Source organism: Gallinula chloropus (assembly GCF_964237585.1).
Source record: "Gallinula chloropus genome assembly, chromosome: 23".
Lineage (NCBI taxonomy): Eukaryota > Metazoa > Chordata > Aves > Gruiformes > Rallidae > Gallinula > Gallinula chloropus.
The window spans coordinates 2,866,575-2,890,978 of NC_140108.1; the positions used below are offsets into that span (position 1 = coordinate 2,866,575).

The window sequence follows — 24,404 nt, forward strand, 5'->3', positions numbered from 1 at the left end:
CTCAGTGCGCTAACAGGTATTAGGATGATTAATCTGAAAAGGGTTTAAAGCATTCACGAGGTGTAGGAACTAGTTCCAATAAATCAAACGGCATCCCGGTGGGAGTAAGGAAGAGAAATAAATGAGGGCTAAAGAAATTGATAAAGATCCTCCAGCAATAAAGAGACGAACGCCAGTTCTTTTAAAATTATATTTAAATGAACAAAGTTGATTTAACTGTCTTTTTTCATGCCTTGTATAAGATTTAGGTCTATAGCATGTCATTATATCAAGAAATAATTTGCCAAAAGACTTTAGCATTTCAAGTGCATTCCACTTAATGAGGATTTCAATGTTCTTCCTCGGGTACCGTGCCGTTACGAGGAGGTTTCAATTGCTCAGCGTACTGAGGAGTTCAGAACAATGGGTTTGGGTTTCCTTTTCAAATATGGTCTGGAGTTAGAACCATCAACACAAGAATTACCCTGTTACTCAGTGAAATTGTTTGGAGCGCTGCTGTCGGGGACAGGGCAGCACCCAGAAGGATGCTTCTGCTTGGTGAGGTGCTGAACCAAGGTCTGACGCAGGCACTGCGGAAGGAGAAGAGCTCACCTGTTACCCCAAGAACAGAGAGAGGGTAACTATTTTTGGCTCTAAAAGTAAGGGAGTTGTTGATGGTTGAATAATCAGGCTGAGGAGCCATGATACAAAAGGATGCTGGGTGATCTTTCATGGAGTTCACTCTTTGGCAACAAAACACGATGCCATTGAGTGTAAATGGCAGCAGAGTAAATGTTTACTGAGAAGTCAAATCCTATTATTAGTTGTATTACTATTATTAGTGCTGTTATCACTCTTCCCTATTTTCTGGTTGTGTCAAGAACAAGCGTGGAGAGCAAAAATGTGCAGGCTTTTCCAGCACGCTCATGAAAAGGTCTTAGACAGGAGAAGCGGTGCCGGTCGGAGCTGTGGTTACACGGGGGTTCCTGCCCTGTAGCTGCCTTTGCTCCCCGTCTCTGCAGCCTGTTGAGGGTGGGCAGGGGTCTGTGCCCTGCAGCTGAAGCCGCTGTGCTTGGCTGCGTCATCACTGCCCTTGCACTGTGGTTTATTGTGCCACAGAGGCATCTCTGTTGAGAAGATGGTTTAGGACAGGCTTTGGTCCTGCCTCAGTCAGCAGAGCCCCAGACGTTGCTCGGTTTAAGCTCTGGCAGCGTACCTGCGAACAGAAGGATCTGGAGGATGTGTTTTTGTGGCAGTGGCATCCTGTCTGCTCCTTAAATAGCCCCTAGGAACTGGTTTCAGGGTGGGGTTTGTCAGTGGGTGTCCTGGCACACACCAGAAATCTGCCCAGTGCTTCCGTGGTGCTTTGCATCTTCTGTTTCAGTCTTCAGCATTATTGGGACCCCATATAATCTGTTTGGCAGCCCATGAACAGTCCTGTGTTAGGGCACAAAAGCCAATTTTGTCCTGGCATGTGCTGGCTCGGCCTGTTTGTTGGAGCAGTAGGTAATTACTCCTGTATTTAATGAACAACGTTATTTTTATTGACAACCACGGAGCCTACGTGCTGGAAAGAGGAGGTAAGGATTAAGTTTTATGGCCTACTGCTGCTATGAAGAGGAGCATCTAGACACCAATTAATGTCCCCTTGATGGGATTAGCCATCGTGTTAACTGCAGCTCTGCATACAATTCCAGTGTCTGTTATTTTAGGTGTTAACTTCTTAAATATCGTAGATAGAAAATAAATTCACTTTTGTCTTAAATGCAAATGGCAGCTCATTCTGGAGACAAAGATTAATCCAGTGTAGTTATGTTTTCTCGTCTTTTATCTCTCTTCCTACATGGATAAGGTGACAACTTCTGCAATCTGTTTCATCTCTGCAGAGGTCACAGGTTGGGTGTTGTATTTCAGAGCCACGACCTGGGGTCCCTTCACCTCCAGCCAGTAACCTCAGCAGCAGGGACCTCAAAGGCAGCGGCCTCTCCCTGCGGGGCGATGCGCTGCCGGGGCCGCAGCAGACACAGTGAAACCTGAACATCTCTGTTAAGCTCTTGTTGAGGGGCTTGTCTGCTGCTCGTGGTCCCACTGAGGAAGGCTGGACATACCCTGGGGTTTCTTTCCTTCCAGGGCGAGTGTCATTCCTGAGGGTAAACGCCAAGCCTTGATCTGGGAGGGGAAAAAGGTTTATAAGGCCAGTTCTGGTCGATCTGCCTGTGGTATTGCTGTGATGGGCAGGTTCCCCCAGGTCTGACAACATTTGTTCCTCAAATATCCTTTTGAATCTTTGTGTCTCTGTGGAGGAGATCTGTGGGTGAGATGTGGGGTAAGACATCCCAGTCTGTGGCCTTGGCTGGTTTTCCACCTGGGCTTTAATCTCTTGCAAAGCCGTGGGGAAATGTCAAAGGAAATGAAGACTTGGAGAGCAGTGTTTCTTGGGGGAGAAATAACTTCTGCTGTCAGGTTGGGCTTTTTTTCTGTAAAAGCAAGAAATAAGAGGTGAGGTGGTGACATGTTGCGTGACGTGTCACGACTTGCACCTTGTTTTGACCCAGATCTGGGAAGCTTTCCCAGGCGTGCTCAGCAGGGCACCGGTCACGCATCTCGCTCAGGAGCTCACAGGAGATGGCTGAAGGAAGCAGGAGTGGTTCACTGGCTCCTGCTTTAGTGCCAGGATTAGCTGGTACCTAGGGATGGGTGATGTCAGCGTGTTGGACCATGACATCATCAGTCGGCCCTGCCGTTCTCGGGGGTGCCAATGTGCTGTTCTCTGTGAGCACTGGCTTTGGCTTCCAGCTGGGCAGCTCAAGGGTGTCCTTATGCTTGTTGTGAGCCTGTTCTATGCCCCCAGGAGGAGCTAGGATTCTCAGGATGGAGGCATGTCCAAGGACTTTGTGGTCTTTGTGGTCTTTGTGTTCCTTGGGAAGCAGCAATTCAGTGCAGTGATTTATTACAAGGCTCAGTCTCTTTCCAGGGCTTCCTCCAAGACTCCAGCTTTTCCCAGCCAGTTTCTGCATCAGTAGGTTGCTCCTTTGGGAGAGCAGAAGTTAATTTCTCATTATTATCGTGCATAGATTCCAAAGATGGAAGATAGTTCCTTTTTTGCTGTCCCTTGACTCCCTGATAACTTCATAGCCAGCGAAAGTAAAGCTGTTACATAGGATAAAAAATAGCATAACAGAGACTGTGTGAGGAGCTGTGGGACGGGGGGAGGTGGGGGCTGCCTCACCTCAGGGGGCTGCTGCTTCTGGACAGGGGTGGTGCAGAAGTTGTCTGGGGCATGGTGCTCTTCTGCCTTACTGCATCACCTGCTGCTGTCCTCTGGCTCCAGGGACGGGGTCTGCTGCAGCACAGGGGAGAGGCACCAGCGTTAGGGTCACCAGGAGAGGCTTTGCCAGGGCAGCCTTTCCCTGGGCTGCTGCAGCTGATGGCTGGTACGGTGCTCCTCTGGCTGCCATGGTGCCGGTTACAGGGGGGAAGGTCTGAGGCTGCTGCCCCGTTGGCAGCGTTGCACCCAGTTTTGCGGTTTTCTGGTGAAGAACTGAGCTGCTTTGGATATTTCCCATGGCAGGGAACTGAAATAAAAGCAAGACAATACAATAAAACATGAGTTTTGGAGATGTGGGCCTTCTGGAGGAAGGAGGCCAGCTGATCTTATTCCACTGTCCTGGGGAAAAAGAGCCACTTCTGGCTTTGCAATATATACAATTCCCTTTCGGCAGCCCGAGCTCCCGAGGCCATAAAACGTAGTTGTCATTAAATGGTACATCTGACATTTACCAAATCTTGCTGTGACAATTTAGAGAGGACTAGATGCATTGAACAGCTCTATTAATATTGTGGGAATGGGATTAGGGGGACGTCTCGGGCCTTATTTTAATGTGTGAGCATGATGGAGAGGAAGATACGAAGTGTCAAGTGAGGAAAATACCTGAGTCTTGTTTTCTGTTTGCTCTTTCCTTGTACCTGGTTTGTGTGGATGGTGAGTAGGTTTACTATATTCTTAGTATCCAAGTAAGGGTTTTTGTATAAAGAAACCCCCAGATGGGACTGGGAGCTGGGGTAGGTGTGCATGGCTGAATCATGAAACTCAGTAAGTTTGCAGATGATGCTAAACTAGGAGGAAGTGTTGATCTGCCTGAGGGTGGGGAGGCTCTTCAGAGGGATCTGGACAGACTGAACTGATGGGCTGAGACCAACAGGATGAAGTTTAACATGGCCAAGTGCAGAGTGCTGCACATGGGACAGAACAACCCTGAGCAGCACTACAGGCTGGGGGGAGACTGTCTGGAGAGCTGTCAGGAAGAGAAGGACCTGGGGGTGTTGGGTCACTGCAGGCTGAATATGAGCCAGCAGTGTGCCTGGGCAGCCAAGAAGGCCAATGGCATCCTGGCTTGTATCAAAAACAGTGTGGCCAATAGGTCTGGGGAGGTGATTGTGCCGCTGGACTGGGCACTGGTGAGGCTGCACCTCAAGTGCTGGATCCAGTTCTGGGCTTCTCAGCATCAGAAGGACATTGAGGTCCTGGAGTGAGCCCAGAGAAGGGCAACCAGGCTGGGGAAGGGGCTGGAGGGCAAATCCTCTGAGGAGCAGCTGAGGGAGCTGGGGCTGTTCAGCCTGGAGAAGAGAAGGCTGAGGGGAGACCTTCTCCCCACCTACAACTACCTGAAGGGAGGTTGTAGAGAGGTGGGCGATGGTCTGTTCAGCCAGGGGACAGGAGATGGGACAAGGGGAAATGGCATGAAGCTGGGCCAGGGCAGGGACAGATTGGATATTAGAAAAAACTGTTTTACTGAAAGAGTTGTCAGGGCTGGAACAGGCTGCCCAGGGAGGGGGTTGAATCACCTTCCCTGGATGTGTTCAAAAAAAGGGTAGATGAGGTACTTAGGGATCTGGTTTAGCACAGGATGGGAATGGTTGGACTTGATGATCTTCAAAGGTCTCTTCCAACCTTGTGATTCTGTGATTGTGATTCTGTGTGCCAAATCCAAAAGGACATTTTTGGCAAATCTCCCCTGGAAATCCCCTCTGTTTCCTGCTGTGACAAACTCTTTGTCACCACTTGTCCCCATCTTACCAAACCAAACTGGTTTCTCTGCTGGCCTGCTCCTGGGCCGGAGCTGAGCATCCTCAAGAGACCCAACAGGTCCTGAGACCCCTCAGCCATAGGGTACGACTGTTTGCTTAAAAATCTGTCTGAAGCTGGAATTCAGCATCTCCTTCCTGGCTGCAGCAGGAATGATTTGGGGAAAAGTAGCTCTTACGCCGCGGTGGCAATTTATGAGAGCGCTGTGGTGGTAAATAACAGGGGGAGAGGGAGGGAAGCATCTCGGATCTCATCAATACCTAAGACAAAAGGCTTTCTGCTCTGCAATTATTCTTCCTGTCCTTTCCCCTCCTTCTCCCTGGCCGCAAGCAAGAAACCGAAATAGAGATCAGGCAGCTTTTAAATGCCACAGGCTCATAAAAGAGAGGAAATTCAGAGTTGTAACTTTGCTGTGGGCTATTTGAGTCTGTGAGCAAGTAGACCATCCTGCAAGCTCCACACAGTGGGACCAGAAATAATTGCACCCTCTCTGCACAGCTCAGCTGCCCTTGTTTCTGAGCTCAGGCGTTGGCTCCCACGCAGCGTTCTGGAGACGGTTGAGCGACCTGCCCAGTTGCTGTCACCCAGGGCAGGTCTCCAGGCTCAGGGGGATTTTGGGGGTTTTGTTGTGAACTGGAGGATGGGGAGCGTGTCTCTTACTCATGGAACAGCAGTGGTGGTGATGAAGGTTTGTTTGCCTGTTGGTGTTCCCAGCCTAAATGACATACAGTGATTTACTGCACAGGGACAAAGCTCCACTCTGCTGCTGGGGAAACTAGTGTTTTGGGGTCTCTCTGTTCCCCTGATCCCAGCCATCTCCCTTTCTTTGCTGCCTTTTTGTGTAAGAACAGCAAACCCTTTCCTGTCTCATCCCAAACAAGTGTATTGTGAGCGGAGGGGAAAGGCTGCTGACCTTTCACATTATCCCGGGGCTTCGGTTGGAGTGAGCACGTAGAGCAGCCACGGGTGAGACAACCTGCTGTGGGATCGTGCTGATCACAGCCACGGGTCTGGCTTTTGTCATCCATGATGCAGAACTGGGCTGTGCCCATCCCTGGCCAGGAGGGACCGCTGACCCCTCCAGCAGCCCCAGCGCTTCGTGCTGCAGATGCCAACTGGCTTCTCTGGCTTGCTTCCTTTCTGCTATACCATAATATTAAAATACTATTTTATTATTTTCCATTTAGTCCTGCATTAATGAAAAGAAGCAGTGTAGCTGCAAAGTAGCAGCTAATCAAATCAAGTAAATTGCTGTTAATGTTCCAGTGCTTGTTGTTATTGCTGCGGTTCCAGGTGGGGTTGAACTCGGAGGAGGAGGGTTGCTTTCCGTGGCTGGTGACGCGCAGTCAAGCCGACCTTGCCTTACCTTGGCTTCTGAAACATGCCCAGGCTGGTAGGGAATTGGAATCCAGGGTAGCCATGTGGGCAGTTTTGTTCCCTTGTTCTGCCAAGGGACACATGAAATCCCTGAATTCGGGGTGAGCAGCAAGATGCCCAGAGGAGACTGGGGACTGACTCCTCGTGCGTCCTGGGAATCCTGTGGGACCCCATCTGCTGAGGCTTCCCACAACCATCAATTTGCTGCTCTTGGCTGCGTTTCTGTGCCAGCAAGATAAGCACGGGAGATCTTCCCTCTCTGCTCCTTCTTCTGCAAGAGAAATACAGCAGCACCGTCTGCGGGGTTAGAATTGCCTCCCATTTCATGAAGATATCTTTAAAGAGCAGTTGCTTCCTATGAGCCGGAAAGCAACTCGATATACTCTTATCAGAATCGACAACTGCTTCAGAGATCCGAGGAGATTTTGTTCCATTGTGCTTTATTTTATGTGGTATAAATCTTGTTAACTGTTTCCCAGTGACCTTTTGCCGTGCTCCTTTTTCATCGCCGACGCACGGCACCGAAATCCCGGCTCCAGCCTTGCAGAACAGCAGCGAGGCCGCAGCTGGGCTCTGCGGCCCCTTCGCCCGCACGCTCCCTCCTGGCTCCAGACACCACAAAAGCAGGATTTCAGAAATCTTTTGGGTCCTTCCAGCCTGTGTATCCCAAAAATCTGCACGGGCTGAGATGCTCAGCAAGAGATGGGTGCCCGCGCTGTCTTTGCGATGCTCACCCTGCACATGCAGGTAACTCCTTGTCAGCCACAGGGCACGTCCCTGCGATGGTGACAAGGGGAAGGCTTGGATGTTTGAGAAGGGCTTGAGCTGACCTGTGCAACAACCGAAGGTTTATGGAATAAACAACGGAACAAGATGTGCAATATCTCCCTTGAATTAATCCCACGCTATCTACAACCCTGTCACATAGACGCCGTGTCTGCGCTGACACCACAGTGTGTTTGCAGGGGGATACAGGGGAGGGAACGGGCTCACCGAGCCCTTGGGGCTGGGCTGCTCTGACACGGGTGGTAGGAGGAGGAAGTGGCAGTGGCACCATGGTTTGGGGGAACAAACTCAGGTTTCTTCTCAGAGGGAGTAAATATTTGCGTAATTCCTGTAAAAAAGGGTGCTAGTAATCACTTGGATCAAAGATCGTTTTGATCTTGCAAGTATCTGTGGAAGTAAAAAGTCTGTTTGCCAGAGAGACTTTCTGTGGCTTCCTATTGGCATTTGCTGCGATGTGCACGTGCATTGGCGGGTGGGATGCTGAGTGTCAGTCGGGCAGGGCATCCTTTGCACGTACCTGCTCACCTGGAGAGATGAGGGGAAGGGGTGGGATGGGTCTGGTAGCAGATCCCACAGTCATTGATGGTGTTTGTCTCGATGGAGGAAGGATGTTTTGTTGGTTGATGTGGGTAACTTAGCGGGCTGATGGCGGTAGGATGCCCTCACGAGCGTGTCCTCAGCAGTCAGGTGCCTGGGTGCATGCACTCAGTGGAGCACTGGGATGAGTAACTCTGTAATTAACAGCTTTCACATCACCCTTACTGCCCTGTTACTGTGTGATGAACATGGGTGAAGGTGACTGTTCAAATGGAGTGTGTCCTGTTAGAGGAGAGCGGGAAGAGGGTACCAGCGAGGGTCTTGTGCCGCTCCCATGGCGTCGTGAAGTCTGTGGACCGGAGTGGGAGGGAAGGAGGGTGTTTTTCCAGCTGGGTGGGTGCTGATTGTTGCACCTTTGGCCTGGCTCTGAAATCACAAGCCCACGTTGTGTGACCACAGAGTGGTTCATGGCGTGGGCTGGCCTCGCCATACCCACTGGGCTTTGCAGCCAGTCCAGGTATCGCTCTGCTCCATCTGAAACCCCTGGGTGCCAGCATCCAGAGTGTCCAGAGGTGCAAGGAGAGCTGTGGAGCCTGGCCTGGATGGGGCTGGGGGCCCTCGGCCTTGGGAGGCTGCTTTCTCCTAGTGTGGGTGTTTGTACCTGTGAAGAGTTTCCCTTTGTCCGGGGCCAAGTCTTCCCTGTACAGGTTGTTTCCTGCTGCTGCCATCATTTGTCTTGCTGCTCCCGTGACCTAAAGCCAAACTCTGGTGACGTCCCGTGAGCGTCTGCAGCGTCGCCGGCGCCGCTGCCCGCGCGGGATGCCGGCTGCCGGGGCAGCCTTGGCTTCTGTGCAGTGAGAGAGCAGCAGTGCCCCGCGCGTGTCGGCTCAGCAGATGGCAAAGCGCTTCTGTGAGACGCTGTCGTACAGCAGAGAGATGTCGACTCCAGTCTGTTGGGCCTTCACTGGTACTGGAAGTGCCAACGCGGGTTCTCAGCGGACAAATGTTTTCACTGTGAGTGAAGTCAGGGAGGTGCTGATGGGGGGAGAGCTGTTCAGTGTCCAACGCTGGTCAAAGCAGGAGCAGCAAACTCAATGTATAAGCTCACACTTCCCTCCTTCCCACCTTTTTTGCCAGTTTATTGCCTTTCTAAGCCAACATCTGTATTCTAGTGTGGCATTAGGGGTGGCTGATCTCTAATCCTGCTGATGTGTTAAAAAGAAAGAGATTGTCTGTAATAAAATAATAACAATCCTTTTTTTCCTTAACCTTTCTTTCCTTCTAATTTTCAGCACATAGCTGAACCCAATCATAATACATCCTGTGAAAATGCTGGCTATTTTATTATAAGCTTTCCTTTTTCTTAATGCCTCTCCCTGGCACACTTAACTTCTGTAGGTACGAGATTCTTAAGTAACGTTTTGCAGATTGGAGAACATGAGTTAATCCAGTTAACAGCAGAGCAAGGTGAACATTTGTATTATGCCATGTAGAGCATGTTGCTTTTCCACAGAGCCTTTGGCTGGTCAGTAGTACACTGCTGCTTGAGCTCTCTTCAGGTGGTGCTTTCCTTTATGTCACCCAAACCTGTTTCTTGTTTTCAGACCGCAGAATGGTTCTATGATCCTCTACAACAGGAAGAAGGTGAAATACAGGAAAGATGGATATTGCTGGAAGAAAAGGAAAGATGGGAAAACCACTCGAGAGGATCACATGAAACTTAAAGTCCAAGGAGTGGAGGTAGGAGCACGGAGGCGGCTTTGGGTGGTAGCTGGGGTGGGCTTCCCAAAACAGGTTCCACATGAGGTTGTCCACACATTCACAAAACATATTTGCTGAATTTCAGCTTTCTCTCCACACACCACACCCCCTTCCCAAACTGTGTGTGTCCTGTACTACTGAGTTGAGGATAAAGGTGAATATGTTCCCGTTGGATGGTGCTCCCTGGGTGCCGTGAGCTCGTATGGCTGTGGTGCTGCAGAAGGATGCTGAAGTGTCGTCGCAGCCAGCGCCTTTTGGTAGGACACGAGCTCTTTGTAACAGGCCCTTCACAAGGGCAACCCCAACACCTCAGGGGTGTCAATGAGTTGTGTTGGTTTTTACCATGTAAGCTTTGTTTGTGTGTGATTCACTTCCCACGAAGCACAGCTAGCTTTTGGTGGTAGTTACCACAATTTTCCGTGTGCTCATGAAGTGTTGGACGTAGAGGAGGCAGAAGAAGAGTTTCTGTTTAGTTCAGACCAGAATGGTGCTCTGCCTGGAGCTGTGTTTCAAAGGGGACCGCTGCTCTGCTGCCAGGGGTGTTTGATGGCTGGCACAGTGTAACCCTGACCGGGAGGTGTGTCTGGTGGCTGCCAGGCTGGGCTTGGGGTGAGGCTGAGCTTTCCAGCCTCAGCCTGCCCAGGCCCCTCTCAGAAGATGTTCCGCGCGGGGCTGACACCAGCGCAGGGACGTGGAGCGGCCGAGCGCCTGGAACACATCTCGCGCTCCAGCCTCCTCCTGGGCCATTTGTCATTCTTACGTTCTGTCTGCTTTAATGAGGTTTTGGGTTTTTAAATAGTATGAAATGGATTGCATTATATTACACCAGAGAGGCATAACTTTGTTCCATAATTTTTACATCCAATAACAATGTTTTATTATGACAAGCAAAAAAAAAGAGTCTGCATAATAGAAGTTGTGTGTTGTTTTTGTTTCAGGTTCGCAGGGTGTGATTTAATTAACTCCTGTGAACCTTGACAGTGCCAAACACTGAACCCTGTGCTGACAGACTTCTCAGTAGGGGGGGTGGTGGTGACCACAGCACCACGCATACACAGGATTAAAGAAATGCTTTCTGGTGGATTTTTTCAAAGGTGGAGTGATCCAACCCTAGAGCACCTGCTTGTGTGGATGGATGTGCCTGACGATCACACTTAACCCAAATAGCCCTGCACTGAACCCAGTAATTTCTATGTTACTGAAGTGTGTCTTCTGGGAGGGAAGGGATTGGCAATGGGATCTGTTGGGAGCTGGAGAGCACACAGCTTTCCGGGCTTCCTCCCATGGCTGATCATGTTTGCCACTTAAGAAAATAAGTGTCACAGTGACACTTGCCTTGTGATTCGGATGTGCTGGGCTTTGGCTCTTCATTCCGATGTCTTTCTTCAGCTTGAGCCCATTAGTACCTGGCATTTTGTCTCCAGGAAGGCACCTAGGGCCTCTCATTGTGTTGCCCCTCGATCTGCTTGCTGGGAAGCCCAGCAGAGCCAGCTCTGAGCCTCCTGCCTTGGGCAGTGGCGGGATGCGCTGGTATCACAGCTGACAGGTCTTTGCTGTGGATGAAGTGATAACTGAGCACAAACCTGTCCCTGGGCCGGCACTGCCAACAGTTAATGGCAGTTTTGACTGGGGCTCAAAACTGGAGGAACGCAACTTCTCCATAAATCTCTGCGATAAGTAGCACTAAGGGTAGATCAGAACCCAGGCTGAGCAGCTAAGTGCTGAGAAGAAATTAGTGTGTTTTTCCCCCAGGTATCAGAGCACACAAAGGAGCTGAGGATTCAAGTCGTGGTAATTTATGTATGGAAAGACAGTAGAAAAGAAACCAACCGGAACAGGCAAATAGAGATTTGGGGCTGAAAATGAACTCCTGCATAAATCTGGGTCTGGAGGAGTTGGGTCCACTGTAGAAATGTCTTTTCTGTCTGAAAGCGTGCTGTAGTTTCTGATGGCTGGGGGAGAAGCTGCAGTGAGCTCTGCTGCACCGTGCCCTCGCCAACCATCCCTAATAATGCCCCTTTGCTGTCCTGTCTTGCTGACCGGGCGGTGCTGGAGGGATTGCTTCCCATCTCCGTTCCAAACAATGCAGAGAAAGTTCCTTTTCTTGGCTTTCCAGCATTGCTTGGGCACAATTATGTATTTTTAACCTTCTCCACTAATTAATGGATCAATACAGCGTGCTGCTTCGTGGGTAGCATTGCAGGGTTATGTTTCTGATAGTGTCCTAATGGGGAGCAGCGTTCCTTACTGGGACTCTCAGGCAACAGCTTTAAAATAATAAAAAAGGCTTTTTTCAAAGTTGGAGTGATACTGTAGTTAAGCACATTAGGGCTTAACAGGGCATGAAATAACTGTCTGCCTTGTGGCACTGCCAGATCATCTCAGCAATTCTCACAGCCAGAAGATAAATAGGTATCATCGGCGCACTGATGGAAAAATACTTGCAAAGCCGACGGCCAGGAGCATCGATAGCATCCAAACAGCTTTGGGAGCTGCAGGCAAGGAGGAGAAACACACTGCTCCCCGAAACCTCTGACCAGCTGAGTCCAAAAAGGGATTTGTATTAGCAGGTGTAATAATTAATGATATCCTGAGTGTCATCAGTGTGATGGCTGCTGCATCCTTCCATCTTTGGGTAAGGAGAAGAAAGCGCTGTGAAACAGAAAGTTCCACCAGACACTTGGGGATGTTGGTGTCTGTTGGTGCCATAAAGAAAATTGGGTGAGCAAGGGCAGTGCAGCTAATGCAAGTTAGGACATAAATAAGGAATAAGCTAATTTTAAAAGGAATGCACTAATTTAAATAAATGAGGACTAAGAGGAGTAAACTAATTAAAAGATCGGATGTTAAATGATACTGGAGGTATTGTCTTGGTTAGCATCGCTGTGCTGTGAGGGGTTTGGCTCTCACTTGGTTAATCTGATGCACAATCCTCTTAGAAAGCACTGAATAAAACAGAGAGGAGAAGTTAATTTGGCCTTTCCCTTAATACACCTCTTTGTGCAATTCTGTGTGGAATCCATTAAAAATCTCCGGTCTGTGATCCTTTTAAAAATTCTAATTAATTAGGATCCCTGGTGATGTGTTCCTAACCAATTCACATAATTAAAAATTTTAACTAATAAATAAGAGTAAGGGGAGTGTTGAGATAGCTCTACCATCTTTCCGGACTGGTGCTGCTCTCACTTCCCAGCCGGTTGGCTCAGCTGATGCATTTGCCTTTTCCTGCACACAAACCTTCCCAGCTCCTGCAGACGTTCACATGAACTCGTAGGAAGCTGCTGCTGGAATGAAGACAAGGTCCTGTTTTCCTAGGAAATTCCCCTCTGGTCCCCTGTGTTATGGAAGGTCGGTGCCGTTCCTGTGCTGCGTATCCTCTGTCGGGGGTGTTTGGGTCTCACTAGACTCCCAGGTTCCTCTCTTGGACTTGGGTGAAGCCGAGTCCCCTCTGAGCACAAGTGATGCTGGTGATGCCACTTGGCAGTGGTCCCTACAAAGCACCGCTGGCTGTAGCATCCGTTGGTGAGGATGCGGTGTTGGGGTGGCAGAAGCAGCGTGGCTGCTGGCTGTGTGGTGACCATCACCACCAGCTGCCCCAGCCCCACAGGGACGGTCACACGCATTTCGGATTGGAGTGACCAGAGAGATGAACGTGCCAGAGTCCCTGTGCTGGAGTGCCTGGTTCTCTCTCAGACAGATGTGTGTTATCTCAGCACAATATGATGATCTTTATGAATTCCTTAGGAAAAAAAAAAAAAAGGTAAAACTTGATTTAAGTCTTATTAAGACAGAAACTCCCTCGTGGAGATGGAGATGCAGAGTATCAATTTTGTATGCAGGACTTGTATTTAATTAATATCATAACAGTCCCTTAACACTATTACAGATTAGTCCACGAGGACAGGAATGGAAATTTTAGATTATTCAATTACTGCACAGACCCTGGGACATTGCTGTCAAAACTTGCAAAAGGTTTCCACAGCATTTGGGTCTGAAAATGCCGCGTGCCGGACCTCAGCGTCGCTACAACCTGGGTGATACCAGCATCATTTACTCTTACAGCTGGGGAGCTGGGAGCATGTGCTGCCAGCGGGAGGAGTTTCCTTTTAGTAAATGGCCAAACGGGCTTTTCCATGTTAGGGAAAATAACCCGTTGTGGAATATTAAACTGCATCTCTTAATCCCTGCTACTGTCGGAGAAGTAAGTTAATAAGTTGTAGGGTGAGGAGGAAAATCAGCCTCTGAGGTGGCACGCTGGCGCAGCACTCATCTGGAGAGCTATTCCTCGGACAGTCGGATCCAATTGGCTTTAATTTACACGGGCTTTGCTCGCCCTCAGAGGCAGGTTGTGTAGTTTGCAAACTAATGAGGATCTCATTGTTCGGTCGGGCTGCGTGATGCATTCCAGAGAAATCCTGCAGAATGGCTTTGGAGGAGCGAGGAGAGTTTAATGGGAAGGGCTTTCTGCAGGCGGCACACACACACACATGTGTGTGTCTGTGTGTGTGTGTCTGTGTGTGTGAGTGTGTTATACCAACGGGTTCCTTACAGCGCTGGTTCCCTTGCACCTCTCCTAGCATCTGACTTGTGCCGTGTGTCGCCAGCCTGTCCCTTCATCTCCCATAACTCTGGGAGGGCACACAGTCCCAGAGCATCTCCCTGTCCCTGTGACACCGGCAGCCGTGGGCCGATGCTCATACAGAAACACGGAAGGTGCTGGCTGTGCTGAGCCATGGTTGGATTTTATCCTGCTTCCCCTTCTCAGTGGCATTTACGGCATCTGGGACGTGGGGTTGTGATGGCACCTTAATGATTCACGTGGCTGTGGCAGTCCTGGGGAAATCAGAGGGATGGTTTACCGGTTCTGAAGGGGAATATGGATTATCATTAAATCTGGAATGAGTCTCCCGAGAGTCTCTTCTGAAGGGAACATACATATCAATAATTCCTTTTCTATATCAGGATCCTAATGTATTCGCTTGCAGTAGCATAAATTCCTAGCAAATGGTGGTGGGATTTGGCATCTCCCAACGCCCTGTATGTGCTGAGGGGATTTCACTCCTCAACAGTCCCGAGATCACCCAGTCCTTTAGTTGTCGTTACGGTGCGTAACTTCAGCAGTGAAAGTGTTCTTAATACCTGGGTATCTTGGAAGGAGGATTCAGCAGAGACCAAGGCACTGCTGGTGTGTGATGGTGGGGAGATGCTCTGCTGTGTCTGGTGGAGCCGGGGCTGCTCCTGCCTGGACCCTCGCCCCAGCGCGAGGATGGACGCATGGGTTGATGTTCTAGCAGGTGGGTGTGTGCAGGGGTTGTTTATTCAGAGAGATGCTATAAAATATTGGGCTTTATTTCCTGTGTGGGCTGGCTTGTGCCAAGGCACCGGTGCATTGCTGTGCAGCGCTCCAGGAAAACTCATCTTTGGGAGAGTTGGAACACCCCAAACTTGCTGCTCACAGAGCAGGTCATTGGTGCTGCTGCTTCTGGGCAGTGCAATGCTGGGGGAAACAGGCAGCGGGTGGTGTGGGATGTCAGCAGCTCCAGGCAGCCCTTGGGATGCTCCTGGTCCTGATGGAATTTGCTTACTTGTGTGCAGGGTGCACAGGACGGGGACGGCTCTTCCAAAGTCGAAGTCAGCAGGTTATTTGATGCTGTGACTGCGGGAGGTGTCAGGGGGCTGGACATGCTGGGGGGGCTCTGAGAGATGGGGTGACAACCATGGGCACCTGTGTTGGGCAGCATGCTGTGGGAGTGGTGCTGCTGTGCCTTCCTCTTGACTCGGGGCACGCGCTGCGCTTCGTCTGCCCCACCCCAGCCAAACAGCATAAAGAATGTGTAGGTGTTTACATTATTTAGCCATCCTCATGAAATCAAATGTTGGACTGAGCACAAAGTCATCTAACAGGTACCCCTGTGCCCCCCTCAGAAACGTGAGGGCCGTGTCCTGCCGCGGCGCCGCAGCCCAGCTACTCCCTGACGTTGATATTGACTATTTCGGGTTAGAGAAATTGGAAATTAAATATACTTTCTGCCAGCTCTGTGGGAAAATCCATTTACAAAAACAAAATCCAATAGGAGATGTAAAGATTGGTGGCCAGAAATGAAATATTTTGAGAATAAAATATATGGAGATTGGATTGCTGGATCCATGGCCTCGGTTTAATGTGCTGGGGACTGGAGGTGGGAGCGAGGGTTTATTGGGCTGAACTTTATCCCAGCGTCGGCAGTTTAGAGGAGACAGTTTACAGCAAAACACAATGAACGTAAATACTTTCTGGGCCAGAGACAGTGGGGTTTTTTTCAGCATTTACTACTTTGAGCACAGGCTGTCTCTCCCTGCGAGCCTAAGAAAGCCCAACTCCAGAGTCCTTCACTGCAGGCTGCTCATCCCGCAGCTCCGAGAGCGCTCCCAAGTGGGGTGCAGCTCTGCGAGGTAAAACCGTCGCTGTTCCTCACAAGATTAAGAGGTTTCCTGTTTCTGTAGGGATCCCTGTGATTGCAGGGAGGATCCAGATGCTGAAGCAGCGTGTGCCTTGTAATCTTGTAATTGCATTGTGGGCTGTGACGGAGATAAGGGCTTCCACTGGAAACGAGGAGCCTCGGCGTCTCTCTGTTTTAATGTTTCTATTTATTTATTTATTTAATGTTGGAGAGAGGGGAAACAAATCTCGTTTGCAGGATTGCTGCTAATTTTGTATGCATCCAAGGCGCATTAAACATTTTAATTTCCTGCGTTCCTCTCGGAAAAGCGGATATCTCTTCCCAAAGCCTGTGTGGGGAGGGAGGGAAAGCAGCAAGAGCGGAGTCGTGTCAGAGGTTTCAGGGTGCTGGAGTTCCTGGGTGAAATCTGGTACTGTCCCCAAAGCGTGGTCTGGGCACTGAGCTGCCCAAGCAGGAGCTGGGAGCATGGCCCCATCCTGCAGCACGCTGTTGTGGCCACCACCTCACAGGGTATTGCTTACTCCCCCTTTTCATGGGTGAGAGAGAAGAATTAAATAGTGTTTGTTGCACTCTTTGGCAACCTGGAGCATCAGGGGAAAGGGAAGCAGGCCGCAGAGCAAAGGGGCCGCAGAGCAGAGGGGCAGTGGTGGCCTGGCAGCCCCTCGGCACGTGACGTCCTTCCCGTCACAGAGCCAGGCGGGTGCAGGCTGTCGGTGATGGTGGCAGTGGTTTGCTCTCAGGTTTGGCCTGCTCTCCATACTCCATATGCCTGCTCTTTGTCACGGGGCTGTGTGACCAGCGCCTGGGCACGTGCAGCCTCCAGCACCCAGGTGGGATGCTCTGGCTGCACTTTGATGCCGGGGAGTGCGGTGCGCGCTGCTTCAGCTTGCTGCTCTCTCAGGGTTTCAGGGACAGTCTCACTTCAGGTGCCAACTGTTTGCAAAATAAAAAAGTGCCTCAACGAGCTGGGGAAAAAAAAAGGGTGCAAAAAGCAGGTGAGCATCTTAAAAGGACACTGAGGAGATGTTGGCCCCTGAGATAATGGCTGGTGATGGGATGGAGCCGACAGGACCAAGGTTGCTGCTGTTTTCCATTCACTGGATATACTGGGTTTGAACTGGACTCTGAACAAAGTCAAGGCTGTTTCTGAGAATAAAATAACCAATGTTCTCTTGGGGACTTGGGTGAGCTCAGGCTGTTCAGCACTTTCCAGGGGAGATGCAGCACCCAGCAGGATAAACCCATAGCCAAGGCTGGGGCAGATTAGTTGCCTGAGCCTCAAGGAAGGAGTTTGAAACAGGAGTCATTCTTACTGTGTCTGCTGTAGGTCAGGTTACAACAAAAAAATCCTGGGGAGAGAAGGCTGTCTTGTGTCGCTGCTGCAGGAAAGCACGAGTGACCCTATCAGCAATTAAAGTACTGCAGCAAATGTAAATTACCGTGGTTCAGAGGGAACAACTCTTTTTCCACTCCCTGCTGGTCTTGGAAATCTCATGGATGCTGGGTTGCATGCAGCAGCCACCTCGTCTCTGCGAAATAGCTTTTCATTCTAATCGTATGGTAATGATTAGTCCGGCCGGGCGTTCCCATATTTCTGCTGCCATCGCGTGGCTGCTGGGGATGAGCAGCGTGCTCCTGCCCAGGGAGAGACCCCATCGCCTCCCAGGGGGCTGTGGGTGGGCACAGCCACAGTCTGACACCCCTGGAGACCCCCCGTCACCTCTGGGGTCAGCGGCAGCCCCTCACCGAGGCCACAGCGGTGCTCCCTGTGGAGCTGGGCATTCCCAGCCATCCCTCCCTGCCCGGAGCTTTACAAACTGGTTGCAGCTCAGGAAATGGCACCGACCCCGTGGTGATGGGGACGATGTTCCATGCCCAGCCGCAGGCTGCACCATCACCTGCAGTTCTGATAGGGGTTTGTCGATAAACTACGTGGGGATAAATAGATGTTGAGCACCGGCAGCCCTCGGATAACTCGAGGTTTCTGAGAAACGGCCGCCTGACAGCGGGCAGCACCTGTTCCCTCTTGTGTTCCTGTTGAGAGACGTGTTTAGGCTCAGTGTCTTTGTAATCTCTCCTTGCTGGAATAACAACAGATTACAAAATCCCGATGGGTTTTTCCACGTTGACTCGTGGCCTCTCCTGTGAAGGCTTCCTGAGGCCTGTCCTGAGGTAGGCCCAGCGGGCAGGGACAGCCCCGGGCCCCAGCGGCCTTTTGGCAGCCGGCCTGTCACCCTTCGGAATTGCCGCTTTTGGGACTTCAGTGATGGTATCAAGTACAGGGAAGCATTTCAAATACAGACCCAAAATCTGGAGGTTTATGAGTGGCTGGAGGGCACTGGGATTTAATGCTTGGGTGTCGTCTTGTCAGTTCACAGCATTAAACCCACCAGCAGCAGCTGAGATGATTCTATATATAGCAACTGTATTTGAATAGTCCGCGTAGCTTTCAAGGTAAATATTAATTCCATTACACCATAAACTGTTATTTATCGTGACAGAAAGCCATAAAGTTATTTTACTAGACTATAGCCAGTAAATTGCATATCCTCAATGAGATGCAGCACACGTTGAATTCCAGCAGCAATTACCCAACATGCTTTATACACACCGACATTAAACACGCTCAGACACGAGCTGAAGCTGAGAGCGGAAACCCCTCTCCAGCCATGTCCCAGCCCAGGTGACGCAGCAGCAGGAGATGGCACTTGAGTGGCAGCCAGCGCTGGCCAGGGCTGGAGAGCAGCAGCTCACTCACACTGCTGCTTGCGTGTTACATGTTTGACTTCTTTAATTACATAAATTACTCATTAAAAGTGCCTCTTAATTGCCTGACTCGTAGGTATTGTGGGAAGTCTGGGTTTTAATTGGGGGTGGGTGATTTGGTTTGGTTGTTTTGGACCAGGAGATTATTTAAAAAGAGAGTTTTTCACTAATTATTGTTCTCAGTGAAGGGAGGTGTCCCTGCCGGAGGTCTGGGCTGCAGGTGACAGCGGTGGGGACTTTATCCTTCTTCCTACAGTATGCATAGGCCTAAACTGGCTGTGCCAGCAGCTTCCTCATGATCCATGGATCAGTTAGTTGTGTAAGCAGTAGGGCAGAAGTAGGGGCACAGGGACGCTCTCCAGTACCCTGGGTAGAGGATGTACCAGTAGAGCTGCTGCTGTGACAGGCTGGAGGATGCTGCTCAATACAGCAGATTTCAGTCGGCTTTATGAATGCTGTCACTGATTGCAGCCTTCGGTGTGGACTGACCTTCAGCATAGATTAGATCTTCCATTTTATAGCAGAAAACAATATCAGGGAAACATTAAAGTTCATCAGCAGTTGGATGCACTTGTGCTAGCAGAACAGCAAAGGCGATCTGCCAAAAAACATTGACTTGTTGTTGACTTTTATCCGCAAAAATAACTCTTTTTATATATAACCTATGAGAGCTGCGCAGTGGCTGGTGTTAGAGGAAAACCCCAATAGACTATTGGCTAAAATAATTAGTTTTAAGAAATTTTAGGTTTAGTTTGTTTTTCTTTAATGACTAATAAATATCAGCCACCCATGTCACAAAGTGTTTCCCTAAGCAGAACAGAAATGCAAAGAGCATTGTTTCATATTTGTAAATATTTTCTGTATTTGTGTGAAAACTGGGAAGAGAAAAAGGCTCCTTCCATCAGAAATGAAGGCAATCTAGTTGATCTCACAGACAATATCAGAAAGATTAAAACTGTGAGATTGTTGTTGGAGGACTGTTCAAATATCAAAGGATCCTCTCAGCGTGCAACTGCCCAGTATTTGAATTGTAAAATACCTTTGAAATTGCTCAACACTTCACTAAACAAAACAAAATCTGAAGTGGATTGGGGATAGTTCCTGATTGTGACATTAGATTATCAAAATCAAAGTGTTGGAAGTCCATTTTAGGGGGAAAAACCCCAAGCAGAAGATCATTAGCTGCAATGCTTCTTGGTCCCCTATTACCAGGAGGGTCCATTAGTTGAAATACAGATTGCAAGGTCGAGAGGAAGGAGTGTGATCGTCCGGCCTGTGTAGCACACGTCGGAAAATGCCACCTACTGCTGCCTGACTTTAGCCCACGAGTTTTCGTTGAGCCTTTATCTTTCAGAAAGATGTTGGTTGTGATTTAAAGGTAGGAGAAGATGGAGAATCTGTTCCACACATAGGAATGATGCTTCAAGGGGCTAATTGCTTGTACTGCTCACATGCTCTGTTTATTGCTGCGCTGGCTCTGTCCCTTCTCTTCTAGGAGCCTGTGGCTGGATCTCTTCCACCTGGCAGGGCTGTCGGTGCTGTGACTAGGGGAGGTGAAGTGCTGGTGGAGGAGGCTGCTGTGCTCGTGGCAGCCCAATGCCCCTGTGAGCTCCTCACAGACAGACTACCTGCATGCTGTCCTGAGACTCCGGCAAGCCTTGACCTCTTCCCAGTTTCCATCTGCTTGGTATTTCTCTGTTAACACTCCCCAGGATTTTGTGAGAGGCTCTTACCCTGTGCACGGCAGGTACTGCCCAAGTCCTGCTTCCTACCCACCACCCATGCCTGTCTGTGGGATTCCTGGCATCCATAGGAAGTTTCTCCCAGTGTCTGTCTTCCTGGCTCCCAGGCTGCATGGGTCCGTGGCTGCGCCGCAAGGCGTGTTGTTCAGAGGGACTCATTTCCTCTAAGAAATGCAAAGTTCTGCACTTGTTCAGAAAACCACAGCTTGCTTTCTTACATTCTTCTTTTTAAGTTGCAATTTTATGTTGCAAGAAAGAGCTGTATGTAAATGTTGTTTGTTTTTTCCCTACTGAAAGCTCAGGCCAAGTCTGTGTTCTTAGCTGATACCAGCCAGAGCCTTTGGTGACGCAGCGATGCACATGGGAAAAGGCATTGTAAACTTGGCCTGAGTTCTGTGGAGAAGTAACCCAGCTGCTGGCAAGAACACAAAGCTGGAGAGAGAGTCTACCAAGTAAAGCTTAACTATAGTAGGTTGTAAAAATACCATGATGGAAAATCTGCAAGCATATGTCCCACCCGAGCGCTAACGAGGCAGGAGGGAATGTGGCCGAATCCTTGAGCCAATTCCCAGCCCAGATGACAGGGAGCTGCTTGACAGGCCCCGCTTCGACACGAGCCTGGTTAGTACAAACAAGCCCAGATGCCCTGGACAGGGGGACAGGGCAAGAGGGACAATTGGCGTGTCAAAGGCTGCTGACAGATTGCCTGTGTCAGGAGCGCGTGTCCGAGCCGGCACAGCCGGGGACTGCGGTGCCGGCCAGGACATGAATCAGGGCCGTGCCCTCTCCAGTCCCCTTGGCCAGAGGAACAAAACCAGCCTGGGAGAGGCGATCAGAACAGAGCCTGAATTTTAATGTGTGTTTATCAAATGCTGCTGGTGGCGTTGTGTGACAGGTGGGTCAGTTCTCTGCTTTCTGCTGTGCCACATCACTCTTCATGTGTTATTTCTGCTCTGAGCAGCCCTGTCTCTTCTCTTGTGTGAGTTGTTTTAGACCAGTGTTTTTCTTGCTCTTTCCAGAAGACTAATGACATTTCCCCATTCCCTAAAAGTCCTTCTATGTGCTCTAGTGACCTCCTTGTCCTTCCAGTGACTCCCCTTGTACTACTCATGCATGGTCAACACTGTGCTTGCCTCCTGTCCCAGTTCTGTCACCTTTACTTTCGGAACCCGTTGGTGGCACCTTGACTCTGCGTCTGTCTCAAGACCCACTTCTTCACCCTTATTGTGTTCAGAGTTCTGCCCTGTTGAGTTGTTCTTCTGATTTCCCACTCAGTTCTGTAATTCACTCCTTCCAGTTCCATTCCCTTGTCCATCAGTTGATGGGAGACCTTACAGCTGTCTACAAATACCTGAAAGGGAGGTTATAGTGAGGTTGGTGTTGGTTTCTTCTCCCAAGTAACAAGTGATAGGACAAGAGGAAGTGGCCTCAGGTTGTGCCAGGAGAGCTTTAGGTTGTATATTAGGAAAAGCTTTTTTACCAAAAGGGTTGTCAAGCACTGGGACAGCCTGCCCAAGGAAGTGGTGGAGTCACCATCTCTGGAGATGTTTAAAAGATGTGTAGATGTGGTGTTTAAGGACATGGTTTAGTTGTTGGACATGGCAGTAGTAGGTTAAAGGTTGGACTAGACCTAAAGGTCTTTTCCAACCAAACTCTTATCTCATACCCCTCCAACCATCTGAGGCTGTAGCTAGTGACTTTCTTCCCCTGCCCTTGGTTGCCTTGCCTGTACTACACTGCATGTTCTTTGGGGCACGCAATGTGCCTTCATCTTTTCCAGAGAGTACTGCGTGCATCTGCAAGGCTGTATAAATGATTAACCACACTGATGATAAAATGTAGGGCATGGTGTGGTTTTGGATAGGAACTACATTGCCATTGAGGATACGTTTTGCCTCGAATGATGTAAATGTCTTTCACCAAGTAAAAGGAGCGTCTAGGACCTTCGTGAAAGTCCTGTTTTTATTGTACAAGGCTCTGGGTAACAAGCAAGACCTTGAAATGCTTCATCTGTACAGGCCAGGGGGTTTTATTATACGTAAACAGAGTAGCTCTAGCATAAATTTTGGGGGTTTCATTCCCAAGATCCTTGAGGAACATGCTCAAGAACCACGCTCAGCAGTGTACAGACTGCTTTTTCACTTTTGGGGGTTCATTGTTAATCAGATAACCACCTTTACTATGACAGAGGGGTTTCAGCAGCAGCTTGCTCTTTCACTAGTGCAACAAGTTTCAAGATGTACAGGTTCTCCCTGTTGGACTGAGGCATTCCACGTGGGACTCCAGGGAGCAAGGAAGGGCATGGCCAGGAAGCAGCAGGTGAGCTCAGTTGTTTTCCCAGAAAAAAGGAAGCAGCCCTCAGCCATCCTGGTGGGAAACTGCAGGTCGAGGGGTAAACCAAACACAGGGTGGTGAAAGGATGGCATCACTCCTGCCACCGCAGCGCAGCCAGCAAGACACTGCCCAGCAGGCATGGAGGTCCTACCTGGAAGGTCTGGGAGACAAAGGCGGACTGTGTAGTTGCTTCCTTGTGCTTTCCTTACGTAATTAAACTACAGCCTGTCAGTCAGCCTGAGTGGGGAACAACGTGTTTCTGTCCTTTCAGCCACTTCAGCTGAAACGTGCTCCCACAGATCAGGCTGGCAGGTGTAACCTGGTTTGGTTTCCATCCTTCTGGCTCCTGCCCACTGGTTGGCAGAGGGGGAATCGAGTCAGACAGAGGCAGCGCATGCTTTGGGCAGGCAGGAGTCACCCTCACTGCTGAGCTCCTGAAGTTCTCAGGAAACACTGGGAATGCCTTAGAGGAGTTTACAAGTGTCCAAATGATTAAGCTTAGTTAGGTGAAGGGAAAACTTTGGAAGTCTGTCTAACAACAGTCACAAAGTGCTGCTTTTGATCTTCTGTTGGAGTTGGGAGGAGATGTGAATGTAGCATCAGGTGCAGCACTGCACAGGGTTCATTGCAGGGTGTCTCCTCCAGAAAGTGCAGCAGTTTTGGCCCCATTTTCACATAACTTTCCCCTGAGAGAGGCAGGGGTGTTACCCGGCCATGGGTGGGATGCTGTCCCCCTGCAAGGTGGCTCCACACCAGCACTGGTGTCCCTTTGCAGCACGTGATCCCTTTGGGATCGTGCCATGGGTCTGCATTGACTTTAGGTGATTTATGGTCATTTTTGGAGCCCAGTCTTATCAAATTGTCCTGAAAAATGTGGAAGAGTCCAAGAGAGGAATCTGAACAGCCCTTCCTCCCTGCCCCCAATACTCTGGTGCCCTGATAAAGTGTTTTCTACCCAGGATCTTGGAAGAACATCCTTATTTTATGAATGACTTTAGGGAGAGGAGCAATCCCCAGCAGGAAACCGTCAGGGAGGGTGGATTTTATTATATTTTGCCAGTAAACAAAAACTGGTACATTTAATACTTGCCCAGGTCCTGTGGGATCTCTCTGACTAATGCGAAATGACAGTTGTCACAATATCCCGTATAAATACCCGTCTATTTGCAGGTGTCTGTTCTATTTTTAATGCGCTCGCACCTTGCTGTGAGGGAGAAAGGGATGATCAATGGGCTCTGTGCTGTGTCTATCATTTATATTGTTTTGCCTTTCATAAGAATTCAAGGATTTTAATACTCTGGCTGGGTTACCGCGGTAATTGTTGTTCACCTAATTGAGCCGCAGAGCGACGAGGTGATGCTGGAGTGATGGCTCGGTGATGCTGGGCAGTGGTGAGGACGGTGGGTAACTGCAGAGCAGCAACCTGAGCCCCAGCAGTGTGAGAGGTCGGGTTTAGTGAGAGCAAAACGTGAGGGGGGGGATTAGAAGCATCAGGAGGATTTGTACTGTCTGATGGAGGTGTGCGTGGTACGAGGAGCACCCCGCGCTGCGCTGTGATGAACGTGCTGTTTCTCCAGCTTTAGTTTTACCTGCTTG

The 24,404-nt window shown here is 49.7% G+C and overlaps 1 protein-coding gene across 5 annotated transcripts in view; it reads left to right on the forward strand.

Annotated features, from left to right (window-relative positions):
- The window catches only part of CAMTA1 (calmodulin binding transcription activator 1), a gene marked incomplete at both ends in the record, with an annotated part of 245,308 nt that overhangs the window by 67,598 nt on the left and 153,306 nt on the right, over nucleotides 1-24,404 (forward strand). For all 5 annotated transcript variants that reach the window (XM_084274547.1, XM_084274546.1, XM_084274550.1 and 2 more), the window contains one exon: nucleotides 9,370-9,505. In XM_084274547.1, the coding sequence (XP_084130673.1) occupies nucleotides 9,370-9,505 (136 nt within the window). The remainder of the gene's footprint in view (nucleotides 1-9,369; nucleotides 9,506-24,404) is intronic.